This window comes from Lynx canadensis, chromosome B4, assembly GCF_007474595.2.
Source record: "Lynx canadensis isolate LIC74 chromosome B4, mLynCan4.pri.v2, whole genome shotgun sequence".
Classification (NCBI taxonomy): Eukaryota; Metazoa; Chordata; class Mammalia; order Carnivora; family Felidae; genus Lynx; species Lynx canadensis.
The window spans coordinates 77,348,272-77,372,119 of NC_044309.1; the positions used below are offsets into that span (position 1 = coordinate 77,348,272).

Genomic DNA, 23,848 nt, shown 5'->3' on the forward strand with positions numbered 1-23,848 from the left:
GAGAGGACGACACAGAATCTGAGGCAGCCTCCAGGCTCTGAGCTGTCAGCACAGAGCCCGACGCGGGGCTCGAACTCACGAGCAGTGAGATCATAACCCGAGCTGAAGTCGTATGCTTAACCGACTGAGCCACCCAGGCGCCCAAGAGGAAACTCTTCTTAGCCTCTGCTCTGCAATAGCATTATCAAGAAAGGTTCCATCAAGGCCACAGTCTAAGTTGGCGGCTTCTTGGGAGGTACCATCAAAATACCTCCCTTACCTACCCGATGATCACTACAATGCCTTTACAGAGAAAAGGACTTTCGTGAAGAGGCTTAAATGTACAAACCCCTGGAAGAAGATGCACAGTACCATAAACACTGATGCTAAGGTATAAAGAGTTGACTTAGCATCCATTTTCGAGAGCAGGTTTGAACAAGAAACAGAATTAAGGCACCAGACAAAATGAGATATGGAAGCTCGTTAAAAGAATAAAAAGGGAAATTGCCGACCCTGTGGGTAAACCTGGGAAATCTCCTGAATTTTCTGGAAAAGAGCCCCATCCCCACCATGGAAAGGAGTGGGAAGATCGGTCAGACGTGGAATCCTGGTCTTTGCTGCCTGCTCTCTGGGGCGCTGCCCTGTGGAGCACGTGACACCCCACCCTGGTCTCAACATGGAGCAGAGCATTTCCAGGCTAGGGGAAAACGGTCAAGCCTCTTGCCGTTCCTTTATTCAAAAGGAGAAAAAATAACCTAGGTCACTAGGGTGCCAACTGAATCTGCGTGCTGATTTGCAGGCAGAGTGAGGGATGTGAGGTCTCACAGTTTTCTTATTAAGGAGTTGCTATTTCCCTAAAGCCTGTCTGTTCTCATTTGCTCTCTTCTTGGCTCCTCTTCTTAGCCCACCCCCACCAGACCAGATCTCCAATCCGGGGAAGGGAAGATATGCAGAAGGCTAGGGGAGATGAATCGTGGAGTTCTGGGGGTACTAACTGGGGATCCCCAGGTTTCCAGCAAAAGATGTCTACTCTGAAAGGTGTCAATGAGGGAAGTCCATGAAAGGGTGCCCCACAACCAGACAGCCATGCCTGGCACCTCAGTCCCAGCCTCTAGAACAGCCCTGGCCGTCTCGCAGCTATACTACAGGGTAATTAGGAGAGATGGTGTGGGTGGATCGTCCCTATCCATTCCCCTTACAGGGGAATCAAGTTCTTGCCCAAAAGTCGTCTTTGGAGACAGCATGAATAAGACACCAGGCTTGACTCACGCCAGCCCAGCTAGGAGTAAGGAGCTGGGATTCTGCAAGGTCCTACCTAACCTACATCTTTAGTGTGGGGTAGGTAACATGCCCTCCTATCCCCAGCCGCTGGAACCTCCCAGATTCACCACAGAAGGTACTGGGTTAGAAAGGCTGTCGGGATCCTGAAGGTCTAGTCCTTTCTGCACTCGGCCTTTCTGGGTTGTACGTACAGCCCTCTCGGAGGTTAATTCGATCCCCTCAACTGAGCCCAGCTGCTCTCCTCCTACCTCACCCGGACCCATCCCAGTTTACATGTGGAAGTGAATGAAACCAGAACTAAAGTTCCAGGGACATGGAGGGCAGGACGGCCCTAGCAGCTGAGCAGAAGTACAGCTGTGGCCAGAGGTCGTCCAGTGGACCGGAAGACAAGACCCCGAGGCCACCCTGGCCCTAGGGACTCACGCTGGCTCTCCAAGGAGCCAGAAAGAGGGACTCGGGTGGACCAATGCCAAATGGGAGCAATGGCCTCGTACCAGTTGCCTCTGCAGAGGAGTCTGGGTTGTCTGGCCCAGCTTCACCAGCAGGTTCACTGGCTTCAGCCGGGCCTCTGCTCTGGGAGCCCTCGGCAGCGACACCCTCCAGTCCTTTGCCCTCCTCCTCAGCAGAGATTTGGGCATCCACTCCAACTTCCAGCACGCGGATGGTCTCGTGGCCTGACATCACGATGACCTGAAAACAGAGGACAGGGGACATTGCTGGTGGGGAGTGGCCAGTAGGCTTCTGGCTGGGGGAGAGAGGAGAGGGCACTTGGAGATGCAGACCGCTTGCCTGAGGGCTGTGTGCTGTGACAATTCCACAGCCTGGGGCAGGCTGTAGCTCCCCATCCCAGGAAAGAAACTAGGGCCTGGTGACACGGGAAGGGCTTGACACACGCTAGTAAAAGCCCCACAGAGCCAAACCACTTGGAGATATTTCTATTTGCTCCCCGTCCTGGACTCAGTTCAGGGAGTGGTTAAGTGGCCTATCCCACAGCCCTGCAAGGGCGTCCTCTTAGCTGCTAGGATACTGGAGGCCCCTAACTAACACAGCATCCAGCCTTAGGCTGGGCCAAGAAGCAGATCCCTCTTCACTTCTCTTGAAACCTTACAGGAGTTTCCTCAAAGACAAAGGGATGGACATGAATGCTCCACAATGCTGAGTAACTTTTTAGGCTCATGATTCCAAAACTCTGGGGTACAGGCCAAGGTTTCCAGGCAAGCTAACTTCCTGAAATGCAGGTCAGGAATACTGTAGAAGCAGCCACTGGCCCCACCTCCCAAGACTAAAGCCCCACCTCTCTGGACTGGAGCCCCACCTCTCCAACTGAAGCCCCACCTCTCCGACTGGAGCCCCACCTCCCCAAGACTGCAGCCCCACCTCTCCGGACTGAAGCCCCACCTCCCAAGACTAAAGCCCCACCTCTCTGGACTGGAGCCCCACCTCTCCGACTGGAGCCCCACCTCTCCGACTGGAGCCCCACCTCCCAAGACTGAAGCCCCACCTCTCCGGACTGGAGCCCCACCTCCCCGGACTGGAGCCTTGCACCCTGTGGAGCGGTGGGGCCAGCCCTGCCATCTGCAGGCATGCTCCGACCTCGAGGGGGCCTTCCATGTCCTCAGAACACTTGGTCTTCTTCCCCTGCTCAAACAGCCAGCCCCTCAGCTCTTCACCTCCAGCACTGGCATGCTTTGAATTAGACCAATCAAGAATCAGGGACACGCTGTATGTTCAAAATCTGTGTCGAGCCTCCCCTGCACTTGGCCTGTACCCGAAGGCACTCCCACAACACAGTCCTCAAAATTGAACCCAGCCAGAGATTGCTGGAAAAAGTGGCAATGTGACCTCTCAGGGGAGTATGAGTGAAATACACCTCCAAAAGCAGTTCCTTTTCAGATTTAAATTTGATATGAGGGACTTCAGTCCAATTACCTTTTAAGAAATGTTAACCTTTTTTTTTTCCTTTAAAAAATTATGTAATGAATGTTCACTGCAAAAAAATTATAAAATATATTTAGGAAAAAATAGAGTAAATTACCTGATGTCCAAATCTTTTCTTTATGTAAACTTATACATATTTGTATATATATTTAAACTTTTTATTATTTTTTTAAGTAGACTCTACCCCCAACGTGGGGCTTGAACTCATGACCCTGATATCAAGTGTCACATGCTCTACTAAGTCAGCTAGGCATCCCATACAATTTTTTATATTTTAATTTCACTTCTTTTTTTAAGTTTATTTATTTTGAGACAGAGAGAGAGAGAGCATGAATAGGGTAGGGGCTGAGAGAGAGAGGGAGAGAGAGAAACCGAAGCAGGCTCTGCACTGTCAGCACAGAGCCCAACAAGGGGCTTGATCTCATGAACTTCGAGATCATGACCTGAGCCAGAACCAAGAGTCAACTGCTGAACCGACTAAGCCACTCAGGTGCCCCTAAGCTGTGACTTTAAAAAGTGAAATTAAGGGGTGCCTGGGTGGCTCAGTCGGTTAAGTATCTGACTCTTGATTTCAGGTCAGGTCATGATCTCGTGGTTTGTGAGTTCGAGCCCCAAGTCAGGGTCTGTGCTGATGGCGTGGAGCCTGCTTGGGATTCACTCTCTCTCTCTCTCTCTCTCTCTCTCTCTCTCTCTCTCTCTCTCTGCCCCTCCCTTGCTTGGGCATGCACGCACATGCACCTCTGTTCTCTCTCTCTCTCTCTAAAAATAAATAAAATAAACTTAAAATAAATAAATAAATAATAAAATCACAGCTTAAATCCCCGATCTCAGCCCCTGAGAAATCCTAGCTGGTAACTACATCTGGATGGGTGAAGTCGGCATGAATTTTGGTTAAGAAACAGATACTGACAGGCTCTGTGGAGGGTTCCTCCTGGCCACGCCCCAGGGTCCATCACCCTCACTCCCCCACCTCGTCCTGCCCCAGAACATACCTGCTCATTGACGGTCAGTGATGACTCTGGGCCGGCTCCAGGATCCATGGTCACTTAGGGTGGGGTGGGGGCCGGCCCACACCTAGCACAGCCTGTGGGATGACATGGGACGGGAAAAGCAAAGGCTGATGTGACACAGTAATACAATTTCTATACCATCTTGGAGAGTCAGGAGTAGAATGGTAGGATGGGAGAAAAATCTAAGTTCTCCCAAGTATCTGTACAAGTAAAGGAAACAGGATTCAAAGGACCTGAAAACGGAAGTGTCTTGCTTCCTACAGCACCCCAAGAGATCCTACACTCAGGAAGAACCAGGGTGACAAGAGGAAAGAGAGGGCCAGGCATCCGTCCCTGGGCGTTCCCCAGTCTGCAGGGAGAGAGCAGACCCAGCAGAACCCAAGCTGACTTTGACCCAGACATTCAGAGCCTCCAGAGCCTCAGACACAGGAAAGGAGCACTCTGGCCATCAGAGGGCTTCTCAGGGGAGGAGTCTGAGCAGACTTCCTGGAAGAGATGGTAAAGCCCCGAATAAATTGAAACAGTAGTCCCAAACCTGAATGTGCGTGATCACCACTTGGAGCGCTTATTAAAAATGCAGACCCCAGGTTCCCCTGAGAGTCTGATTCAGCCGACGGGTCCCACAGAAGCAGCTCTTAAGTGATTCTGTGGCAGTGGCCTAAGGACCATCCTGGCCTTTAACACGGGAGCCAGGACAACATCCCAGATGGTAGAGCAGCCTGCCAAATGCAGGGAGAGGGAGTGGGAGGAGCCCTCGTGAAGAACAGATTCACAGACCATAGAGTCGTAAGAAATAAAGGTATAAAGCGGACAAATAGGTTTCGATACTTATACAGAAAAGAAGGCAATTAACATTGACGTTGAGCGCCTATAGGGCTAAGTATTTCTATAACACTTACTCAAGCTCATTACTCATGCCCGCTGGGGGATGGGAGAATTACCACCACCACGGTCCAGATGAGGGACCTAAGCTCAGAGAAATGCGCTAGCTTCCCCCTCTTTCGCCTTCCTCCTCCTCTTTCAACCCTGGGTTGGCTGACAGGTTCTCCTTCTTCGGTTATTTTATGGATTGAGGTAAAATCCACGTAACATAAAATTCACCATTTTAACCATTTTAAAGCGCAAAACTCCGCGGAATTGAATGCATTTATAATGTTGTGCAACCACCGCCACTGTTTAGTTCCAGAACATTTTCATCATCCCCAAAGGGAACCCCATACCCATTAGCAATTCCTCCCTTTCTCTGCCACCACCGGCCCCTGGCAGCCGCCAGTCGGCCTTTTCTCTATGGATGGGTCTATTCTCCATATTTCATAAAAACGGATGCATACAGTAAGTGGCCTTTGTGTCTGGCTTCTTTTAGCAAAAACGTTGTCAAGGCACGTGTCAGGACTTTGATCCTTTTTATAGCTATGGAATAACGGATAATATCGGGTGGGCTTTCTCTCTGGGGAGGGCTGAGAAAGAGGCAAACTGAGGTTCCATTTCCAAGATGGAAAGCTCATCACGCTCAGCTGTGACTCGACCAGCCCTCCACAGGTGTGTGCCAATCCACCACCTCCCCACACAAGCAGTTCAAGAAAAAACCCTGTATGGGGCGCCTGGGTGGCTCAGTCGGTTAAGCATCTGACTTGGGCTCAGGTCATGATCTCACGGTTCGTGGGTTCGAGCCCCATGTTGGGCTCTGTGCTGACAGCTCGGAGCCCAGAGCCTGTTTCAGACTCTGTGACTGACTCCCTCTCTCTCTGCCTCTCCCTCACTCACGCTCTGTCTCCCTCTGTCTCAAAAATAAACATGAAAAAAAAAATAGGGTGCCTGGGTGACTCAGTCGGTTAAGCGTCCGACTTCGGCTCATGTCATGATCTCTCAGTCCGTGAGTTCGAGCCCCGCATCGGGCTCTGTGCTGACAGCTCAGAGCCTGGAGCCTGTTTCAGATTCTGTGTCTCCCTCTCTCTGCCCCTCCCCTGCTCATGCTCTGTCTCTCCCTGTCTCAAAAATAAATAAAACGTTAAAAAAAATTTTTTTAATAAAAATAAAAAAATAAAAATAATAAAAAACCCTGTAAGTACAACACTTAGACAATGACTGAGGAACGGAAGATTTTCATGTAATCCCTGTTACAGCATGGTAAAATACCTCAAAGCAGAGAATGAAGAAAACTATCGAACCTTTTCAAAGAAACCGGCATCTTCTCCAGAAGAAAACTGTTTGGAATCTCAGAACTCTTTTTTTTTTTTTTTTTTGAAGGTTACTTATTTATTAATCTCTACACCCAACACAGGGCTTGAACGCACGACCTCAAGACCAAGAGTCACGCGCACTACTGACGGAGCCCGCCAGGTGGCCCTGGAACTTTTGGGACCATTTTAAACACACAGATGGTAAAGCTGAAGGAAGGAAGCATTTGGAAAATACCTTCAAGAATTATCAGCGCATGTGAATCTAATGACTTGATACTGTGTCGTGCAATGGTCCTCAAAAGCGATTTGGCGAATGAGAATTCCCAAACGAGGATCTGGGGGATGAAACTAGCAGAACATATAGATCAAAGAATGATTTGTGTTAGTTACCCTTGTCTGAAAAAGAGGCGGAGAAGCCTGTAGTCAGTTGCTTTACGAGGTGCAGTCAGCTGCATCTGAGAACAAGACTCAGCCTTGCTCAGCTGATAGACCACCATGGGTTAGAGGACCAATTGCTACACTGCAACAGAAATGAAGAACTGGGGCACCTGGGTGGCTCAGCCGGTTAAGCTTCTGACTCTTGATTTCTGCTTGGGTCATGACCTCACGGTTCACGGGTTTGAGCCCAGCATTGGTCTCTGCATTGGCAGTGCAGAGCCTGCTTGGGATTCTCATTCTCTCTCTCTGCCCCTACGCTGCTTCTTCTCTTTCTCTCAATATAAATAAACTTAATTTTTTAAAAAAGCATCTGACTCTTGATCTCGGCTCAGGTCACGATCTCAGTTCATGAGTTCAAGCCCCAAGTCGGGCTCTGCACTGACAGTGGGATGCCTGCTTAGGATTCTCTCTCTCTTTCTCTCTCTCTCTCTCTCTCTCTCTCCATCTGTGCTCCTCCCCTGCTTGTGCTCTCTGTGTCTCTCTTTCTCTCAAAATAAATAAACTTTAAAAAAAAAAATGAAGAACTTACAGGTGTTTAATTCATATGTTTTCTCTAGACTATCTTTGAAAATGATAAAATAATTAAAAGATACACATTTTTTTGATACACACTTTAAAGGGAAGATATAAGCCATTAGGGCTTAGAGAACAGTATTCTGATGAACATCAATTTAGGGCACCCTGTTATATAAATATAAACTAAATTATACAATGAAAATTTATGTTTTTGGATAAATTTGCCAAAGAAAACTTGACATTTAAAGAAATGTGGAAAAAAAGTAATCATGATTAAAAAAATCATTTGGACAATTCTGGAATTCCGTTTTAATATATTGTTTTTTCACTGCGGTAAAAAATTTTATTTTAAGAGGTGCCCTGCTGGCTCAATTGGTGGAGCATGCGACTTTTAATCTCAGCGTTGTGAGTTCAAGTCCCATGCTGGGTGTAGAGCCTACTTAAAAATAAAATCTTACGAAAGTATTTGTTTTAAATGTTTTTGTTTTTTTTTAAGGTCCAACCTGGTGAACATCTAAACCTAAACTGCTCTAAAAATGCCTGCCTTTCTCCTAATTTTATGACCCTTGTTTCCATTCATTTACCACATATTTCCATCTGGATGGTCTAGTAGGTAATTAAACTCGTAGGTCTTGAAAAAAAAATCCATTGTATGGATATACCACATTTTGTCTCTCCATTCCTCGGCTGATGTTTGGGTTGTTTCTCCCTTTTGACCATGTGAATAGTGCTTCAATGAATTTTTGTGTACAAGTTTTTGTTTGAAGATTTGTTTTCAGTTCTTTGGTATATATGCCTAAGAGTGTTGTTGCTGGCTCACCTAAGAGGCTTTAGGGTCTTCACCCTTTGGTAGAATGTACCCTGGCCAAAGAGGCAAGGAGAACCATGAGGTTCCCTTTCTCCATTTCCTTCTCTAACCACCTACAGTAGGGATGAAAGTGAGGGCAAGAAATTCAAGACACCTAGCAATTTGAAAAAAGAGGAAATAAGGCCTCCCTTTTTAGGTACAAAGGGGTACAGGAGGGGCAGAGGAATTTGCTGGAAGAGGTAGTAGGCATCTTCCAACCTCACTGGGACTCTAGCCTCATTCCTGGGTGATGTCCTCCTCCAGATTTTGTACATGGGAGCCTTCTATGAGTTTTGCCAAGAACTTGACAATTTACCACCACTTCTGGATGGGAATGGGATGAGCCATGAAATTTGTTACATAAAGAAGTCTGGGGCACTTGGGTGGCTCAGTCGGTTAAGCGTCCGACTCTTGACCTCAGCTTAGGTCATGATCTCATGGTTCATGGGTTTGAGCCTCGAGTTGGGCTCTACACTGACAGTGCAGAGGCTGCTGGGGATTCTCGCTCTTCCCCCCAAAATAAATAAATAAACTTAAAAAAAGAATGTCAATTAGCAAGTCATTTGCAAATTCAAATAAAAGGCAGACACCAAACTGAGAAGAAAGGTATGCAAGGTAAATCTGGGTCCATTATAGCTTGATATGTACATTTCATGGAGGAAGAATTTCCTAATCCCAAAGGCCTTTAGGTGGGAGGCATTGGTAGCCAGTCATTGTGGGGCAAGGGGCATCTGCTCAAGAGGGGTTCAAAGTCTGCTCATAGTCTTGTTGTGGTCACTGGCTCCTTTCGGCCAACCATGGCCACTCACGGGGAGTTGTTAGGTAACTATCCACTTTTGTGGCCGTGTTATTAGGGAGATTCAAGTAGTAGAGAAGGCTCAGGTGATTCTAAGATCCCTTCTGCCCTTGAGATTCTATGAGCTTATGTGGGGTGGGCCTGGTTTCTCAATGTCTAGTCCTTTGTGTCAAGGGCAAAGTCAGTCCTGGCTCAGAGCCTCTGGCGACACACAGGCCCACTCTAACCCACCAACCAGGCTTCAGCACACCAGAAACACAGGCAGAACAGAGACAAAGGCCTCCCTCATTTCAGACGCTAGAACACACTTGGCTTTAGTCTTGGCCTTACATGACTCTTTAGCCTTGGCTCTACAGGACGCCTATCAGATATATGCATGGGGCATAAACACATCGCTGAGAAGTAGACACTCAGCATTTTGACTCTGAGCTGTGTCCTGTGTGTTCCCCTAGTTCAGCATCTGTGCAGACTTACTCCTGGACCTAGCCCCACCCCCTTGCCAGGAACTTTCCACATTCCTCAAGCCTTAGGCTGTGGCTTGGTCTCACTGACCAGACCGCCATCTTTAGTTTGCTTTTTGACCAGTTCCCTAATGACTGGGTACATACATTTGAATGGCCTCCTTTGAGCTCATGATGCCATGCAGGGTCCACAGCCTGACAGCCAGGGAGGAGAGATGATCCACAGTCTGTTTTAAGAGAAGGGACTCCTGTGATCACTTTGGCAGTAGAACACTACACACACAGATCACGGCAGAGCTGCTCTGGGTAAAGCTGGGATGGGAGCCAGCGCCCACCCAGAGCCTCCTCCTTTGTCTTCTTTCTCCAGTGAGTGGCGTGAAAAACACCTGAATCGAACCTGGCAAAGCACCACGGCTGCTTACCAGATGGCTCATTTATCCCTCACTTTCCTGTGCTAACATCTAAAAACACAGGTAGCCTCGGGGAGAGAATGAACTGTGTGTGCTCAAGCATTTGCTCACAATCCGAAAATCCAGAGCTCCAGGACCATCAAGGAGTTCCTGGGGAGGGGAATGAGTTAGGGGACCGGGTTCTATGTATCACTCTCCTTTGGCAACTGCTCTGGGCTCGCTTAGGGCAACATTCTAAGACACCGGGGAGGAGCGTTAGGAAATCTCAGACAAATCCGAACCCCCTAGAGTAGCCGGAGATCCTATTGGGAAAAATTCTGAAATGTTTCATCCCTTATTTATTCAACAAATATTTCAGTGGCTACTACTATGTGCTGGGTGTTGGGGCTACAACGAGGGAAAAAAGCATTTGCCAGCTTTGTTGAGAAGCCTTCAGTCTGACGTGGGAGTCAAGGAAATAAAAAGATAACTACGTTACAGTATGTTTAAATGTCATGGTGGATAAATAGAAGGTAGTAGAGGGTCCACAGAAGGGATACCTAATACAATCTGGTGTGGTCCCTTTCCCCTTGTTCCACGAGAGTGTGTGTTTCAGACACGAAATTTTACGTATGAAGATGGGGTGCCTGGGTGGCTCAGTCTGCTGAGTGGCCGACTCTTGATATCGGCTCAGGTCATGATCTTGTGGTCACAGGATCGAGCCCCACGTCGAGGACCCCCTCCAACCCCCCCCCCCCCCCCCCACTGGGCATGGAGCCTGCTTAAGATTCTCTCCCTCAGCCCCCTCCCCCACTAGTGCTCTCTCTCTCTCTCTCTCTCTCTCTCTCTCTCAAAAATAAACTTGAAAAAAAAATCTTACACCATATAGAGGAAAATGGAAGTTATTATATGGGGTTCAGACTTTTAACTCAGACGCATTTCTGTGTTTTGTTGTTGTTGCTGTCATTGTTGTTTTAGAGAGAGAGAGAGAGAGTGTGTGCGTGCATGTGAATCTTAAGCAGGCTCCACGCTGAGTAGGGAGGCTGACATGGGGTTTGATCCCATGACCCTCAAATCGTTGTCTGAGCTGAAATCAAGAGTCAGATGCCTCACCAAGTGAGCCACCCAGGCGCCCCTTCATTTCTGTGGGTTTAATCCCTCCCTTAACACTTAATGTGGTTGAGGTTTTCAAGGTGTAAAATGCCTTCTCATTATCCAGTCATTCGGAGGGGCAGGATACGCTGCGTGAAGTTACTGGACTCTGAGGAATGGTCGATTAAGCTGAAATTAGTTTTCTGTATTCAATGGAAAGAAAGTCACATTTGTTGTGACACAGGACGCCTGGGTGGCTCAGTTGGTTAAGCATCCAACTCTTGATTTCGGCTCACGTCGTGATCTCACGGTTCATGGGATCGAGACTTGAGTCCAGCCCCGTGCTGACAGCACAGAGCTTGGGATTCTCTCTCTCCTTCTCCCTCTGACCCTCTCCCACTCACTCTCTCTCTCTCTCTCTCTCTCTCTCTCTCAAAATAAGCAAATAAACTTAAAAAAAAATGTTTTTGACATAATTTCCTCAGGCTAGGTTGTTTGTGGGCATTCTACACTGCTTTTATGTTTCAGCTGTATACCCACTTACCTCTTGCAAAGCTGCCATCCAAAAAGGCCACAATGACAGGAAGCAGGGGATTGGCAGATTAGCCAAGACTGGTAACTGGGGCCGAGCTGAATGGTGCCATGAACTCCTCACTTCCTCCCCAGGCGCGCTCACTCGGCCACACAAGGACCAAATCTCAATCTCTGGCCGGGACCTCCTCAGGGAACTTCAGCCTCATATATCCAAATGCCTACTGATTGTTCATATCCTCTCATATTCCACCTGTTCAAAACCAAACTCTAGATTTCCACCTCAAACCTGTTCCACCTGCATGCAGCCTTCCCCACGCCAGCCAATGGGCAACTACCTCGTTCCACAGATGCTCAGGCCAAAAACCTTGCCATCATCCTTGCCTTCTCTCTTTTTTTTTTTTTTTTTTTTTATTTATTTTTGGGACAGAGAGAGACAGAGCATGAACGGGGGAGGGGCAGAGAGAGAGGGAGACACAGAATCGGAAACAGGCTCCAGGCTCTGAGCCATCAGCCCAGAGCCCGACGCGGGGCTCGAACTCACGGAGCGCGAGATCGTGACCTGGCTGAAGTCGGGGACGCTTAACCGACTGCGCCACCCAGGCGCCCCCCTTGCCTTCTCTCTTACTGGTCACATTCACTCCTTCACCGAATCCCATTGGCTCTCCCTTCCAATATGGGTTGGGTTCACAATCTCAGCCTTGATATTTACTAGCTGTGGGCCTCAGAACAAATGGTTTAACTTTTGTGCCTCAGTTTCTTCATCTGAAAAAAAAATGAGAGAAACAGCACCTACTTCATAGGGTTATAGTGAGGACTGAATAAATTAACGCGTGTAATTAACGCCTGGCACATAGTAAGGGCTCAGAAAATGGTAGTTATTATAAAAATTTACATACATTATCTCATGCCACTTTAGCATAGCAGTTGAGAGCCTAGATTCACCTCTCAGTTTTAAGAGTTCTTCACTGTGATGGGGCGCCCGGGTGGCTCAGTCGGTTAAGCGTCAAATTTCGGTTTTGGCTCAGGTCATGATCTCATGGCTTCAGGGGTTTGAGCCCCGCATCGGGCTCTGCGCTGACAGTGTGGAGCCTGTTTAGGATTCTCTCTCTTCCTCTCGCTCTCTGCCCCTCCCCCACTTGCAGTGTCTCTGTCTCTCTCGAAACAAATTTTTAAAAAAATTATAAAAGATTTCTTCACTGTGAGAACCTTGGACAAGGACCTAACCTCTCTGTGCCTCAGTTACCATATTTGAAACAGGGCTAGGGTTGTAGTAAATTGCAAAAGGGTTCAATATATATTAACTATTATTATTCAATTCTGATGCCAGCCCCCGCCAGGCCATAGAGCAAATACACACCGAAGCCTGACCAATTGTGTGACCTTCCACAGAGGGGCAGGTTACTTCTCTGTTTTCTCAGGTATAAATAATAAGAGACCTCACCTTGCACTTACTATGTAAAACACTAAGAACAGTTAGCTATTATTGCTCTCACTTTTACAGATAGAAAGTTGAGGGTTAAAGAGAAGTAAGCATATAGGCTTTGGGAGGAAACCTAGACTCAAATCCCAGCTTGGCCGTGAAATAGCTGTGTGATCTTGGACAACTGACTTACTCTCTCTGAAACTCAAGTTCCTTACTTTAACATGGTGATTAAATGGAAAGACCTTATGGGGGTTGTTGTAACGGTGATATGAGATCATGTAAGTAAAATGCTTAGCATGGTGCTCTTTTTTTTTTTTTTTTTTTAATTTTTTTTTTCAACATTTATTTATTTTTGGGACAGAGAGAGACAGAGCATGAACGGGGGAGGGGCAGAGAGAGAGGGAGACACAGAATCGGAAACAGGCTCCAGGCTCTGAGCCATCAGCCCAGAGCCTGACGCGGGGCTCGAACTCACGGACCGCGAGATCGCGACCTGGCTGAAGTCGGACGCTTAACCGACTGCGCCACCCAGGCGCCCCACTTAGCATGGTGCTCTTATTACGATTCTCGGTTTTATCGACAGGGAAATGGAGGTAGAGAAAAGTCCGGTGATTTGCCCAAGGGCACAGGAAAGTCCATGGAAGGTTCGAAATTGAAGTCAGTGTCCACCTGCCCCAGATCCCTATCCTCCTAACACAATACCAAGCCTCCTCTCCGGAAATGGAAAGGGCCTGTTCTGGCCCCAAAGGATCAGGACACATTGGAAAATGGAAGCTCTCAGTTCTCCTCCAGAGCCACGCCCCGCCCTCCCCCACCCCCAATGTCATGAGCAGAGATAAATGGCTTGGCAAGCCATTGGTAAACCAGCTAGGTATACACATGGGCCAGAAGAAAGGGAAGAGTAAAAAGATAGGAAAGTAGTGAATGACTTTAATTCCCCTTTTCCAAATTACCATTTATAATCTTAGACATATATAAGCGAACAGTAAACCTAGTTTATAAGGACACATTTAGATTTAGTTTCTCCTCCTGTACCCTTTCCTTTGTGCCCAAACATGATTCATCCTAGGCAGGGTGAAAGGAGGGGGCAAATGAAATGTGAAAAATAAAAAGTAGTTATATTCCGGGGCACCTGGGTGGCTCAGTCGGTTGAGCGGCCGACTTCGGCTCAGGTCATGATCTCACGGTCCGTGGGTTCGAGCCCCGCGTCGGGCTCTGTGCTGACAGCTCAGAGCCCGGAGCCTGTTTCGGATTCTGCATCTCCCTCTCTCTGACCCTCCCCCGTTCATGCTCTGTCTCTCTCTGTCTCAAAAATAAATAAATGTTAAAAAAAAAAAAAAAATTAAAAAAAAAAAAGTAGTTATATTCCCCCACCAGACTGTAAGCTCCAAGACCTGTCCACTTATTAACATACCCCAGTGCCTAGTACAATACCTCATACATGACAGGGGGTCAATGACTATAAGCCAAAAACATAAACTAAGAAATCAGGTCATATCATTTGGCTTCCTCATATTTCCTTCTCCCTCAAAACACAGATCCTATTTCAAATTTTTTTTGCCCCCATTTGCAGTACTAAGACTACTTAAAAATTATTTCAAAGAAGTAGCAACAGGGGCACCTGCGTGGCTCAGTCGGTTAAGCAGCAGCCTTCGCCTCAGGTCATGACCTTGCGGTTCATGGGTTCGAGCCCCACATCAGGCTCTCTGCTGTCTCGCTTCAGATCCTCTGTCCCCCTTTCTCTCTGCCCCTTCCCCGCTTGTTCTCTCTCTCTCTTTCAAAAATAAATAAAAATTTAAAAAAAAAGAGAGAGAAGTAGCAATAAGTTCTGGAGAACCCTGACCACACCAACTCTTTCCTACTGTGGCAATCCAGTTTCCCTCCCATTCCCTCTGTGGCCTCACTGACCCACCTTTTGACACAGAAAGAGCTTGGGGCTTAAAGGCAGAAGACCCAGGTTGAGTACTGCTTCTCCTCAAGTAATCTCTCTAAGCCTCAGTTTTCTTATCTGTAAAATGGGGCTAAATTACAGTACCCACCTCATGGGTCATTGTAAGGATTAAACTGACAACACTTAGGTAAGGCATTTAGAACAGGGCCTGGCACACAGCCAACACTATGTAACTGTTTGTGACTATTATTTTTATTTTTCATCGAAATAAAGCACGATATAAAAATGTTTTCAATTGCAAAGTGTTAAAAAATGTAAAAGATTACTATTATGATTTTATAGCCAGCAAACTGAAATGAAAACTCCATGACAAGGTCAATTCTGTCTGTACTGTTCAGAACTTGGCACATACTGGGTATTTTTGTTGGACCAATAAACAAAATGAAGTTCTATGGCACATATGCAAAACAACAACAACAAACCAGGTCACAGAAATATCACCCTGAGCACCAGGACTTCAATCAAAAGGGAATATATGGAATTATTCCTCATTAGGCCCTGCTCGTCGATGTTGGCTGCCTTAAAATACCAAGATAAGGAGAGGAGGGATAGATGGCTATGAACAATTGAAGATCAACCTCTACTTTTGGAACAAGGAATCGGGAAAACTAGATGAGGCTCAAATCTTTGCAAAGAACTTCTTTTCGTTTGCCCAGAAAGGCTTCCTGACAGTGTTTTATTTCTCCTTGCCCTGCAGCCAAGGCTATTCTGTGGTTTCAGGCTTCCAATTATAGCTGAGTGGGGGATCCCAACGCTAAAGTGGGGATTAGAAGACACCCTGGGGCTCCCTTGGCCTGGCCAGGTGAGAATGGCCAGGAAGCACCTAACGGGCCCATTATTATGACTATTTATTAATAATAATATTGTTATTAAATATTTATGAAGCGCTCATGCTCTGCTCGATGGTGACCCTCCCACATTCCCCCACCCTTCCAGCAACGCCTGGGTTCCTAACCCTGAGTCCCACCAGTGTACTGCGGCTGGGGAGAATTATGACAGGTCGCCTAGGCCGCCTCAGTTGGCCTTAACCGCCAGGAACCCAGGCGTCCAGGTTCTCTTGCGGGGCAAGAATCGGCTTCTGGTCGCCACCGGGTCTGTGTACGTAACGTCCGCTCTGGTCCGTACCCCACCAGGGCTCCAGGGGCAGAAACGGGGAGGGGCCAGGTCCAAGCACCCCACGGGGTCCACCTGGCGGCCGCCCCCTCCCCTCCCCGGGTCCCCGCCGGCCCGCGGGCGGACCAGGGCGCGGCCCCGGGGTCTCCGGCCCCAGGCGGGCGGCCGCGCGCTGTCCCACTCCTGGAGCTCCCCGCCGCCCCGGCCCGGCATCCCGGCACCCCGGCCCCGCGGCATTTTTTTCTCTTTATCATAAATATATAAATTATGCTAATTACGGGCATTGCATATTAACCAAACCCGAAACCTCCCCTGCCCGGCCCCCTCCCCGTCCGTGCAAACCCCTCCCCGCCCCGGACCCCGCTACTTACCGGAGCCCGAGCCCGAGCCGCCTCCGCCCCGGGTGCCCGGCGGCCACCGATTACAGATTCATCTCACAGCCCGGGCCAGGGGGCCGGGGCCGGGGCCGGGGCCGGGGCCAGGCGGCCGCCGCCCGCAGACAAAGAAGCCAGTGCGGCTTGGCTGGGCTCGGCTCGGCCCGGGAGCCGGTCGGGACCCGCCGCCGCCCCCGGGCCCCCAGGCCGGGCTGGGCAGAGCCGAAGGGGACTCCGCGGGCTGCGCTGGGCGGAGGGGGGGCGGCCGGGAAGCGGGGTGGGGGAGCTGGGGGGGGCGGGCAGGTATATATATTTTTCTTCTTTTACCCCTTCCACGGCCCCCCCTCTCCCTCCCCCCCCTTTTTTTCCCTCCTTCTGCTACTTGGATTTTTTTAGCTGCTGCGTCATGAGCATAATTTATGCAAAGAGCTTTGCCGCATGCTGCACCGCGCGCGCCAGCCGCCGGGGGCGGCGGGCTGGGCGGGTGGTGGAGGAAGGGAGGGGATCTGGGGAGCGGGGAACGAGGGGTGGGGGTGGGGAGGGCAGCACCCTTAGCCCCTGGCCACGCCAGGAGGCCCCAAGGGCTCCCTTCCTGGACTGGAATGGAGGGTCCGTGGGGCGGGTCACGCAGCCCCCTCGGAGGTGCTGCTCGAGGTGCTTTCATTTTGGAAGGTGCGAGAGAGGGAGCACGGGAGTCTGAAGTGGAGACCCTGTGCCACGGTCCCTTCAGCCTGGGGTTGGGGCGGTGACTCCCCGTCGCCGCCGCCTTTCCACTCTAGGTTAGTCAGCTGTGCCCCTCCTCGTCCGGAAAGTCAAGTTCAGGTCCATTCCCAAGCCCCAGGCCGGAACCCCACCGCGACAGAGGAGGGGGAACTCGTGGGCGCTCAGCCAGCTCCATTTCAGGGAGGGAACTCAGGTCCCGAATGCACCCTCCACCCTCACCCCAGTGGTGGTTGGTTGTGGGCTGTCTTGTCTAAAGACGACTTCCCTGTCTTCTTGTCCAAGTGGACAAGAAATGTAAAAAAAAAAAAAAAAAAAAAGACAAAGTTCGGTAAAATGGAGACAAACAACGTTGTGCCTTGCTGGTGATGGTGGTGTGGAGGATTTGGTTTCCTAGGAGCTTTTGAAGGTAGGGGAAGGGATGGGAAAAGGCAGAGTTGGGGGCTGAGGGAAAGCAGGTTGGAGAAGTAGTTGCAAGTGGAAGAGGAAGGAGTTGGAAGTCCCAAGGGGGAAGAGAAGGAATGAGGGGAGAATAATTTAGGGAGGCTCTAAATTCAGCGAATATGGATCCCTCAATGTAGGCGGCCTGCTGTTGGCCTGGATTGCACACCTACTGCCCGCCCCACCCCCACCCCCAATTTGGTGGATTTCGGGGAGAGCGGGAGATAGAGGAGTGACAGGTAGCAAGGGGAGAATCTGGAGTCCTCAGCCCTCCCCCCGACCGTTCTTTAAGCCCCTTAGGGGAAGACCCTGCAGGGGAGGGGTAGAGAAGGGAAGCCGCACCAGTGGCTCCACAGGCTTTTCCAGAATGTCACCGGGAGCCTGCTCGCACCCAGAGGTCCTGCTCACAGAAGCTTCCCCCTTGAGGCCTGACGTCATCATCTGCTGGGCCAGCAGGGCTCAGGTGCTATCCGTTTGCTGTTTCCGTGTGGGGGTGAGGAGTTCCTGCTGGTGGATTAGGAGTCAGATCGTTTAGGTTTTAGTCCCAACTCTTCTGCTTGCAGTCCAGGCGAGTAGTTGAACTTCTTCATTACTTAGAAAATGAAGGTAATATCTATAGGCACTACTGCCTAGGGTTAAGAAGTTTAATAGCGGGGGCGCCTGGGTGGCGCAGTCGGTTAAGCGTCCGACTTCAGCCAGGTCACGATCTCGCGGTCCGTGAGTTCGAGCCCCGCGTCAGGCTCCGGGCTGATGGCTCGGAGCCTGGAGCCTGTTTCCGATTCTGTGTCTCCCTCTCACTCTGCCCCTCCCCCGTTCATGCTCTGTCTCTCTCTGTCCCAAAAATAAATAAACATTGAAAAAAAAAATTAAAAAAAAAATGAAAAAAAAAAAGAAGTTTAATAGCGGGGCTGTGTGTGAAAAAACTTCAAAAACTGTAAGCTCTATACAGATGTATCATTACGTGTACAATAGTCTTATATCCACTTTAATGGCCTTGTGAAACTCTGATACATATCATGGTATTCTATCTCTTGGGAGTTCAAAAAAATTTTTTTTAAGTTTATTTATTTATTTTTGAGAGAGAGAGTAGAGGAGGGGCAGAGACAGGGAGAGAGGGAATCCCAGGCAGGCTCTGCACTGTCAGTGTGGAGCCGGATGTGGGGCTTGAACGCACAAACCGCGAGATCATGACCTGAGCTGAAACCAGGAGTGGGATGTTTAACCAACTGAGACACCCAAGTGCCCCTCTTGGGAGTTTTGTTTGGTCTGTAGTCTCTGTGGTCTTTCCCCTCTGACTGTAAATTCCTTAAGAGCACAGGCTGTGACTTACTCATTTTTGTATTTCCCATCACTCTGTGAAGAAGGGGCATGTTCTTACTCTTGAACGTTATCACACGAAGGCAGAAACTCTTAGTCTATGTGACTTGGTTTGGTACCAGACACAGATCAAATGTTTTGAATGTAAATATGAAGGATGATAGTTTGAAGAAAGAAATGGACGTGATGGAAGGGGTTGGGGGGAGACATACATCAAAATGTTAATTGTGGTTTTCTCTGGAAAAAGGAAACCTCTAATTTGTATTGTGTATGCTTCTGCATTGCTTAAATTTTTGATGATGAGCATATATTACTTCTTTGTTTGTTTAATTTTTTTTAATTCAGGTTTGACATGTGCACCCAGTAAAGTACCTAAGTCTTAAATGTACAACTTGAAGTTTTACATAATTATCATCACCATTCCAAACGAGATATAGAGCATTTCCAGGACACCTGGCTGGCTCAGTCAGTAGAACATGCAGTTCTTGATTTCAGGGTTTTGAGTTCAAGCCCTACGTTGGGCATGGAGCCTACTTTAAAAAAAAAAAAAAAAAAGAGCATTTCCAACACCCAGGAAGACTCAACTGTTACCACTATTCTGAATTCTATCACCATAGATTAGCTTTGCTGGTTCTTGAACTTCATATAAATGGAATCAAGACAGTATGTGCTCTTGGGTCTGCCTTCTGTCACTGAACATATGTTCCTGAGATTCATCCATGTTGTTGTGCCTAGCAGTATTGTTTGCTCTTTTTTTGTTGCTGTATATATATTCCATTGCATAATTATGCCACAATATATCCATTCTACTACGGATGGGCATTCGGGTTATTCTTGTTTTTGTCCCTTATGGATAAAGCTGCTATGAACAGGGGCACCTGGGTGGCTCAGTTTGGTTAGGCATCCGACTCCTGATTTTGGCTCAGGTCATGATCTTGCAGTTTGGGAGTTTGAGCCCCACATCAGGTTCTGCACTGACAGTGCAGACAGAGCCTGCTTGGGATTCACTCTCTCTCTCCCTCTCTCTCTGCCCCTCCCCTGCTCATGCTCTTTCTCTCTCTCAAAATCAATCAATCAATCAATCAATAAAAAGAAGGAAAACAACGTGATGTGAAAGAGAATAACACGGGGGGGGGGGGGCAGGGCAGGGGAGACCTTTCTGAAGAAGTGAAATGTAAGACAAACTTTAAAAGACAGGATAGGCAGGAGGCAGAAGGAACAGCAGAGGCAGAGGCCGGGCAGAGGCCATCTGGCAGGAAAGAACTTGGCATTCGAGACACTGAAAGAGGATCAACATGTGCTGCTGGAGCACAGCAGTGAAAATTGCACAAAATGGGGCTGGGAAGATTGGCAGGGCCCACATCAGGAAGGCCTGGCCATATATACCTCTAATCTTTCAGTTTAATTGCGTCTTTCTTCCTTTGTAAACTCCACTCGAGGTTTATCTCCTGCAAAAAGCTTTCTTGAATAATACCATGTTGTTCTAATTAGTATTATTTTAGCTACATCATTGTTCCAATAACTTCATTATCTAATTTGTAGTTTATAGGCCATTCATTCTTTTTCTGGAGAACATATTGGTTTCCCCACCAGATGTGGGGCAGGGCCTTCTGTTTCCTTTTTTGTCTGGTCTCCACCAAGCACTCAGCACATCAGGGGGATAGCAAGAGTCTGTTGACGGCTCCCTTGGCTTGGTACTCCAGTCCTAGAAAGCTCTGGGAATCGAAGCAGATAGTCCCTGGTGTCCTATCTTCCCTGGCTTGAGAACTCACCCAGTTTCAGGTTTTCAGAATTGTGGTAGAACAACCAAATTTCCCCAGGATCCATGCCTGTTTTCCCAAACACCTTCCTCGTGTCCATAGTTAATCTTGCCCCTCCCCCCCCTCTCATCACCAGATTAAAGGCATCACTGCTGTTGCTAAGGGAATGAGGTTTGGGCAGGTGGGAGTGAGTTGGAGGATGATACAGCAGGGAGTCAGGTTGGTCAGCAGGAAAAAAAAAACCCTCAATTGGGAGGAGACAAAAGACAGCAATGCATTTTCAAGTGCTTCTCCACCAGTTTTTCCCCTCTGTGTGCTACCTGTTTGTTCTCTCTGAAAGCTTTTAGAATTTTTTTAAAAAAACGTCTCTGGAATCTTAGATTTTGCCATGTTATGGCCTGTCGCGGTTGGCCAGTTTTCACGAAACCAGGAAGCTGCCGTCCATCTTGACTGGTCATGCGGAAGCCCTTGGGAAGAGAATAGGTGGGAGAGGGGAAGGTCGCTGAGTACTGTTAACAATGCAGGGATATTTTAAGGTGAGAAGCCAGAGGTATTTTGCTGTCATTGTTTGCTTGTTTTCTGAGAAGCCAGAGTTTTTGAAAACTTGTATGTGACAGAGTGTGGCTTGCAAACTCCAGTTTTTACAGACCTCCCACCCTGAAATGCATGTATTTTATTCTGTTTACTGTAATCTTAGCAATGATGTAGGACTGTATTACTAAGCTTCTGTCACTCTGACGGATCACCCTACCAGCTCAAAGGGTAAATATGTTTTTTTTCCCATAATTTTTGTACAGTAACAAGGTGAGGAACATTTTAGCTCATAAATTATTTACCAAACCTCACAGGCATAATAGGCTGTGTGCATATTCATCAGGCCATCATCCATTATTCATAAGAAGTTCACTTCAACTGTTAGAAGAAAATGAGGTTGTTGATTGAAATGCAGAAGAAATGTGGTCTTTTGTTCTCCTCCCCCCCCTTCTCCCATCTGAGTAAGTCTAGAAGTTTCCATCAAAAAAATGATATTGTAGGAAACAGAAATTTATTTCTGACATGCAGATGTGTAGATAAGAGGGAAAGAAAGCCTGGAGTAGGAAATAAATTGGCAGAATCAACCACCATTCATTTAACTTGGCTAAAGGCCCCCGATTCCTGCTTGCACAGAGATTGTGCCCAGGAAGTGACCAGAGGGGGGTATCCTTCCTTGCAATTAAAGAGCAGCTTCAGTAAATCTGATAGAGTTAATACTTAGATTAACTAAGATACAGGCTGATTTCTATAGCTCCAGAAGTATTTATCGTTTATCTTCTTATTTGACCTTCACACCAAATCTGTGAGGTAGGAATAATATTCAAGATGAGGAAAACTGAGGCTCAGAGAGGTCAAGTGACTTGTCTAAGGCCAAATAGCTGGTAAGGAGCAGACCAGGAGTAGAGCCTAAATTTTCTTTTGTGTTTCATGTTCTTCATATTCTGTCTTCCTAAGTCCTCTGGGTGATAACAACCACCAGTCCCAAGATAGAGGCATTTTACAATGTTTTCCGCAAACCATTGATTTGATTATGCCCCCCCCCTTTTAAAATATTTTTATTATTTCTGTGAACTACAGAAGCAATATAGGTTTGAAAGCATAGAATAATACCAAGTTCTATAGAACAGAGAATAACGAATGTCTCTGGGACATGGACAGGCAGCCAACCCCCATTGCCACAGGAACAAGTAGGAGACATTATAATCCAATCAGATGCATAGATTTGTGTTCAGATGTGACCATGGTCACTTACTAGCTGTGTAACCTTGGACAGGTCTTTAAGCCATAGCTTCCCATTTGTAAAATGGGAATAACATTCACTCCTAGGGTTTTTTTAAGTGTTAAAGGAGATAATGTATATAAATCCAAGTGTCAGCATTTTCCTCCTCCCCCCCCCCCCCCAAATCCTTCCATTTTAAGGGTCACCTGTCTCTCTCTAGAGTATTTGGGGAAGTGGAATGAAAGGCAAGGTTTGTCTCATGCCTGTCTCCCAAGTTTTCTGCTTGACCTTCTGTTCCATTCGGTCCTGGGCCCTTCACCTGGCTGCTGGCCATGGTCTAAAACTCCTGGTGTGGTTCCTCTGGATGAAATGCAACCATATTCACAGTGGAGCAGAGCTGTAAGTTCTCCTCAACATAACTGTGCAAAGTGTTCTTTGCCGAAGGGTTGGGGGAAGACTAAAGAGAATTGCAATGAATAAGGGAAAACACTAAAAATTTGCCTTTGGGGGGGTACCTGGGTGGCTCAGTTGGTTGAGTATATGACTCTTGACTTCAGCTCAGGTCATGATCTCATGGTTTATGGGATCGAGTCCTGTGTTGGGCTCTGTGCTGATGGTGCAGAGCCTGCTTAGAATTCTCTCTCCCTCTCTCTGTGCCCCTCCCCCACTCCTGCTCTCTCTTGCACGCTCTCTCTCTCTCAAAATAAAAATAAACTTCTTAAAAAATTTTGCTTTCGGGTGCCTGGGTGGCTCAGTCGGTTGAATGTCCAACTCTTGATTTTGGCTCAGGTCATGATCCCAGAGTCTTGGGATTGAGCCCCACATCAGGCTCTGAGCTGAGCGTGGAGCCTTCTTAAGGTTCTCTCTCTCTCCCTCTGCCCCTGTCCCCCACTCACACTCTCTCTAAAATAAAATAAAATAAAATAAAATAAAATAAAATAAAATAAAATAAAATAAAATAGGGGCGCCTGGGTGGCGCAGTCGGTTAAGCGTCCGACTTCAGCCAGGTCACGATCTCGCGCTCCGTGAGTTCGAGCCCCGCGTCGGGCTCTGGGCTGATGGCTCAGAGCCTGGAGCCTGTTTCTGATACTGTGACTCCCTCTCTCTCTGCCCCTCCCCCGTTCATGCTCTGTCTCTCTCTGTCCCAAAAATAAATAAACGTTGAAAAAAAAAAAAAAATTAAAAAAAAAAATAATAATAAAATAAAATAAAATAAAATAAAATAAAATAAAATAAAATAAATAAGTTTGCCTTTAACTTTCCCTATAATCCAAGTGAAAAATAGCTAAGAAATTCAATCTTTATTAAAGGGTCTGTACCTTTCATGGATGTACCCCAGATACTAACCTGGCTCCCTGTCCTCAGGTCTGCTTCCCTCCCTAGAAACTCTTTCAAACCTGCACTTCTGGGGCACCTGGGTGGCTCAGTTGGGTAAGCATCCGGCTCTTGGTTTCGGTTCAGGTCGTGATCTCGCGGTTTTCATGAGTTCGAGCCCCGCTTCGCGTCGGGCTCTGTGCTGACAGTACAGAGTTGCT

General features: G+C 47.8%; 1 protein-coding gene across 4 annotated transcripts in view; it reads right to left on the reverse strand.

The window, feature by feature from the left end:
* POU6F1 (POU class 6 homeobox 1) overlaps positions 1-16,608 on the reverse strand; it is a 28,886-nt gene extending 12,278 nt beyond the window's left edge. Inside the window, exons 1-4 of one of the 4 annotated variants that reach the window (XM_030322614.1) lie at positions 16,320-16,608; positions 9,594-9,673; positions 4,191-4,282; positions 1,755-1,950 (exon numbers count right to left, since the gene is read on the reverse strand). In XM_030322614.1, the coding sequence (XP_030178474.1) occupies positions 1,755-1,950; positions 4,191-4,238 (244 nt within the window). In that variant the 5' untranslated portion in view covers positions 4,239-4,282; positions 9,594-9,673; positions 16,320-16,608. Of the gene's footprint in view, positions 1-1,754; positions 1,951-4,190; positions 5,845-9,593; positions 10,527-16,319 lie in introns of those variants that run through there. The other 3 variants (XM_030322617.1, XM_030322615.1, XM_030322618.1) reach the window with 3 other exon arrangements.
* Between the last annotated feature and the right edge of the window lie 7,240 nt (positions 16,609-23,848).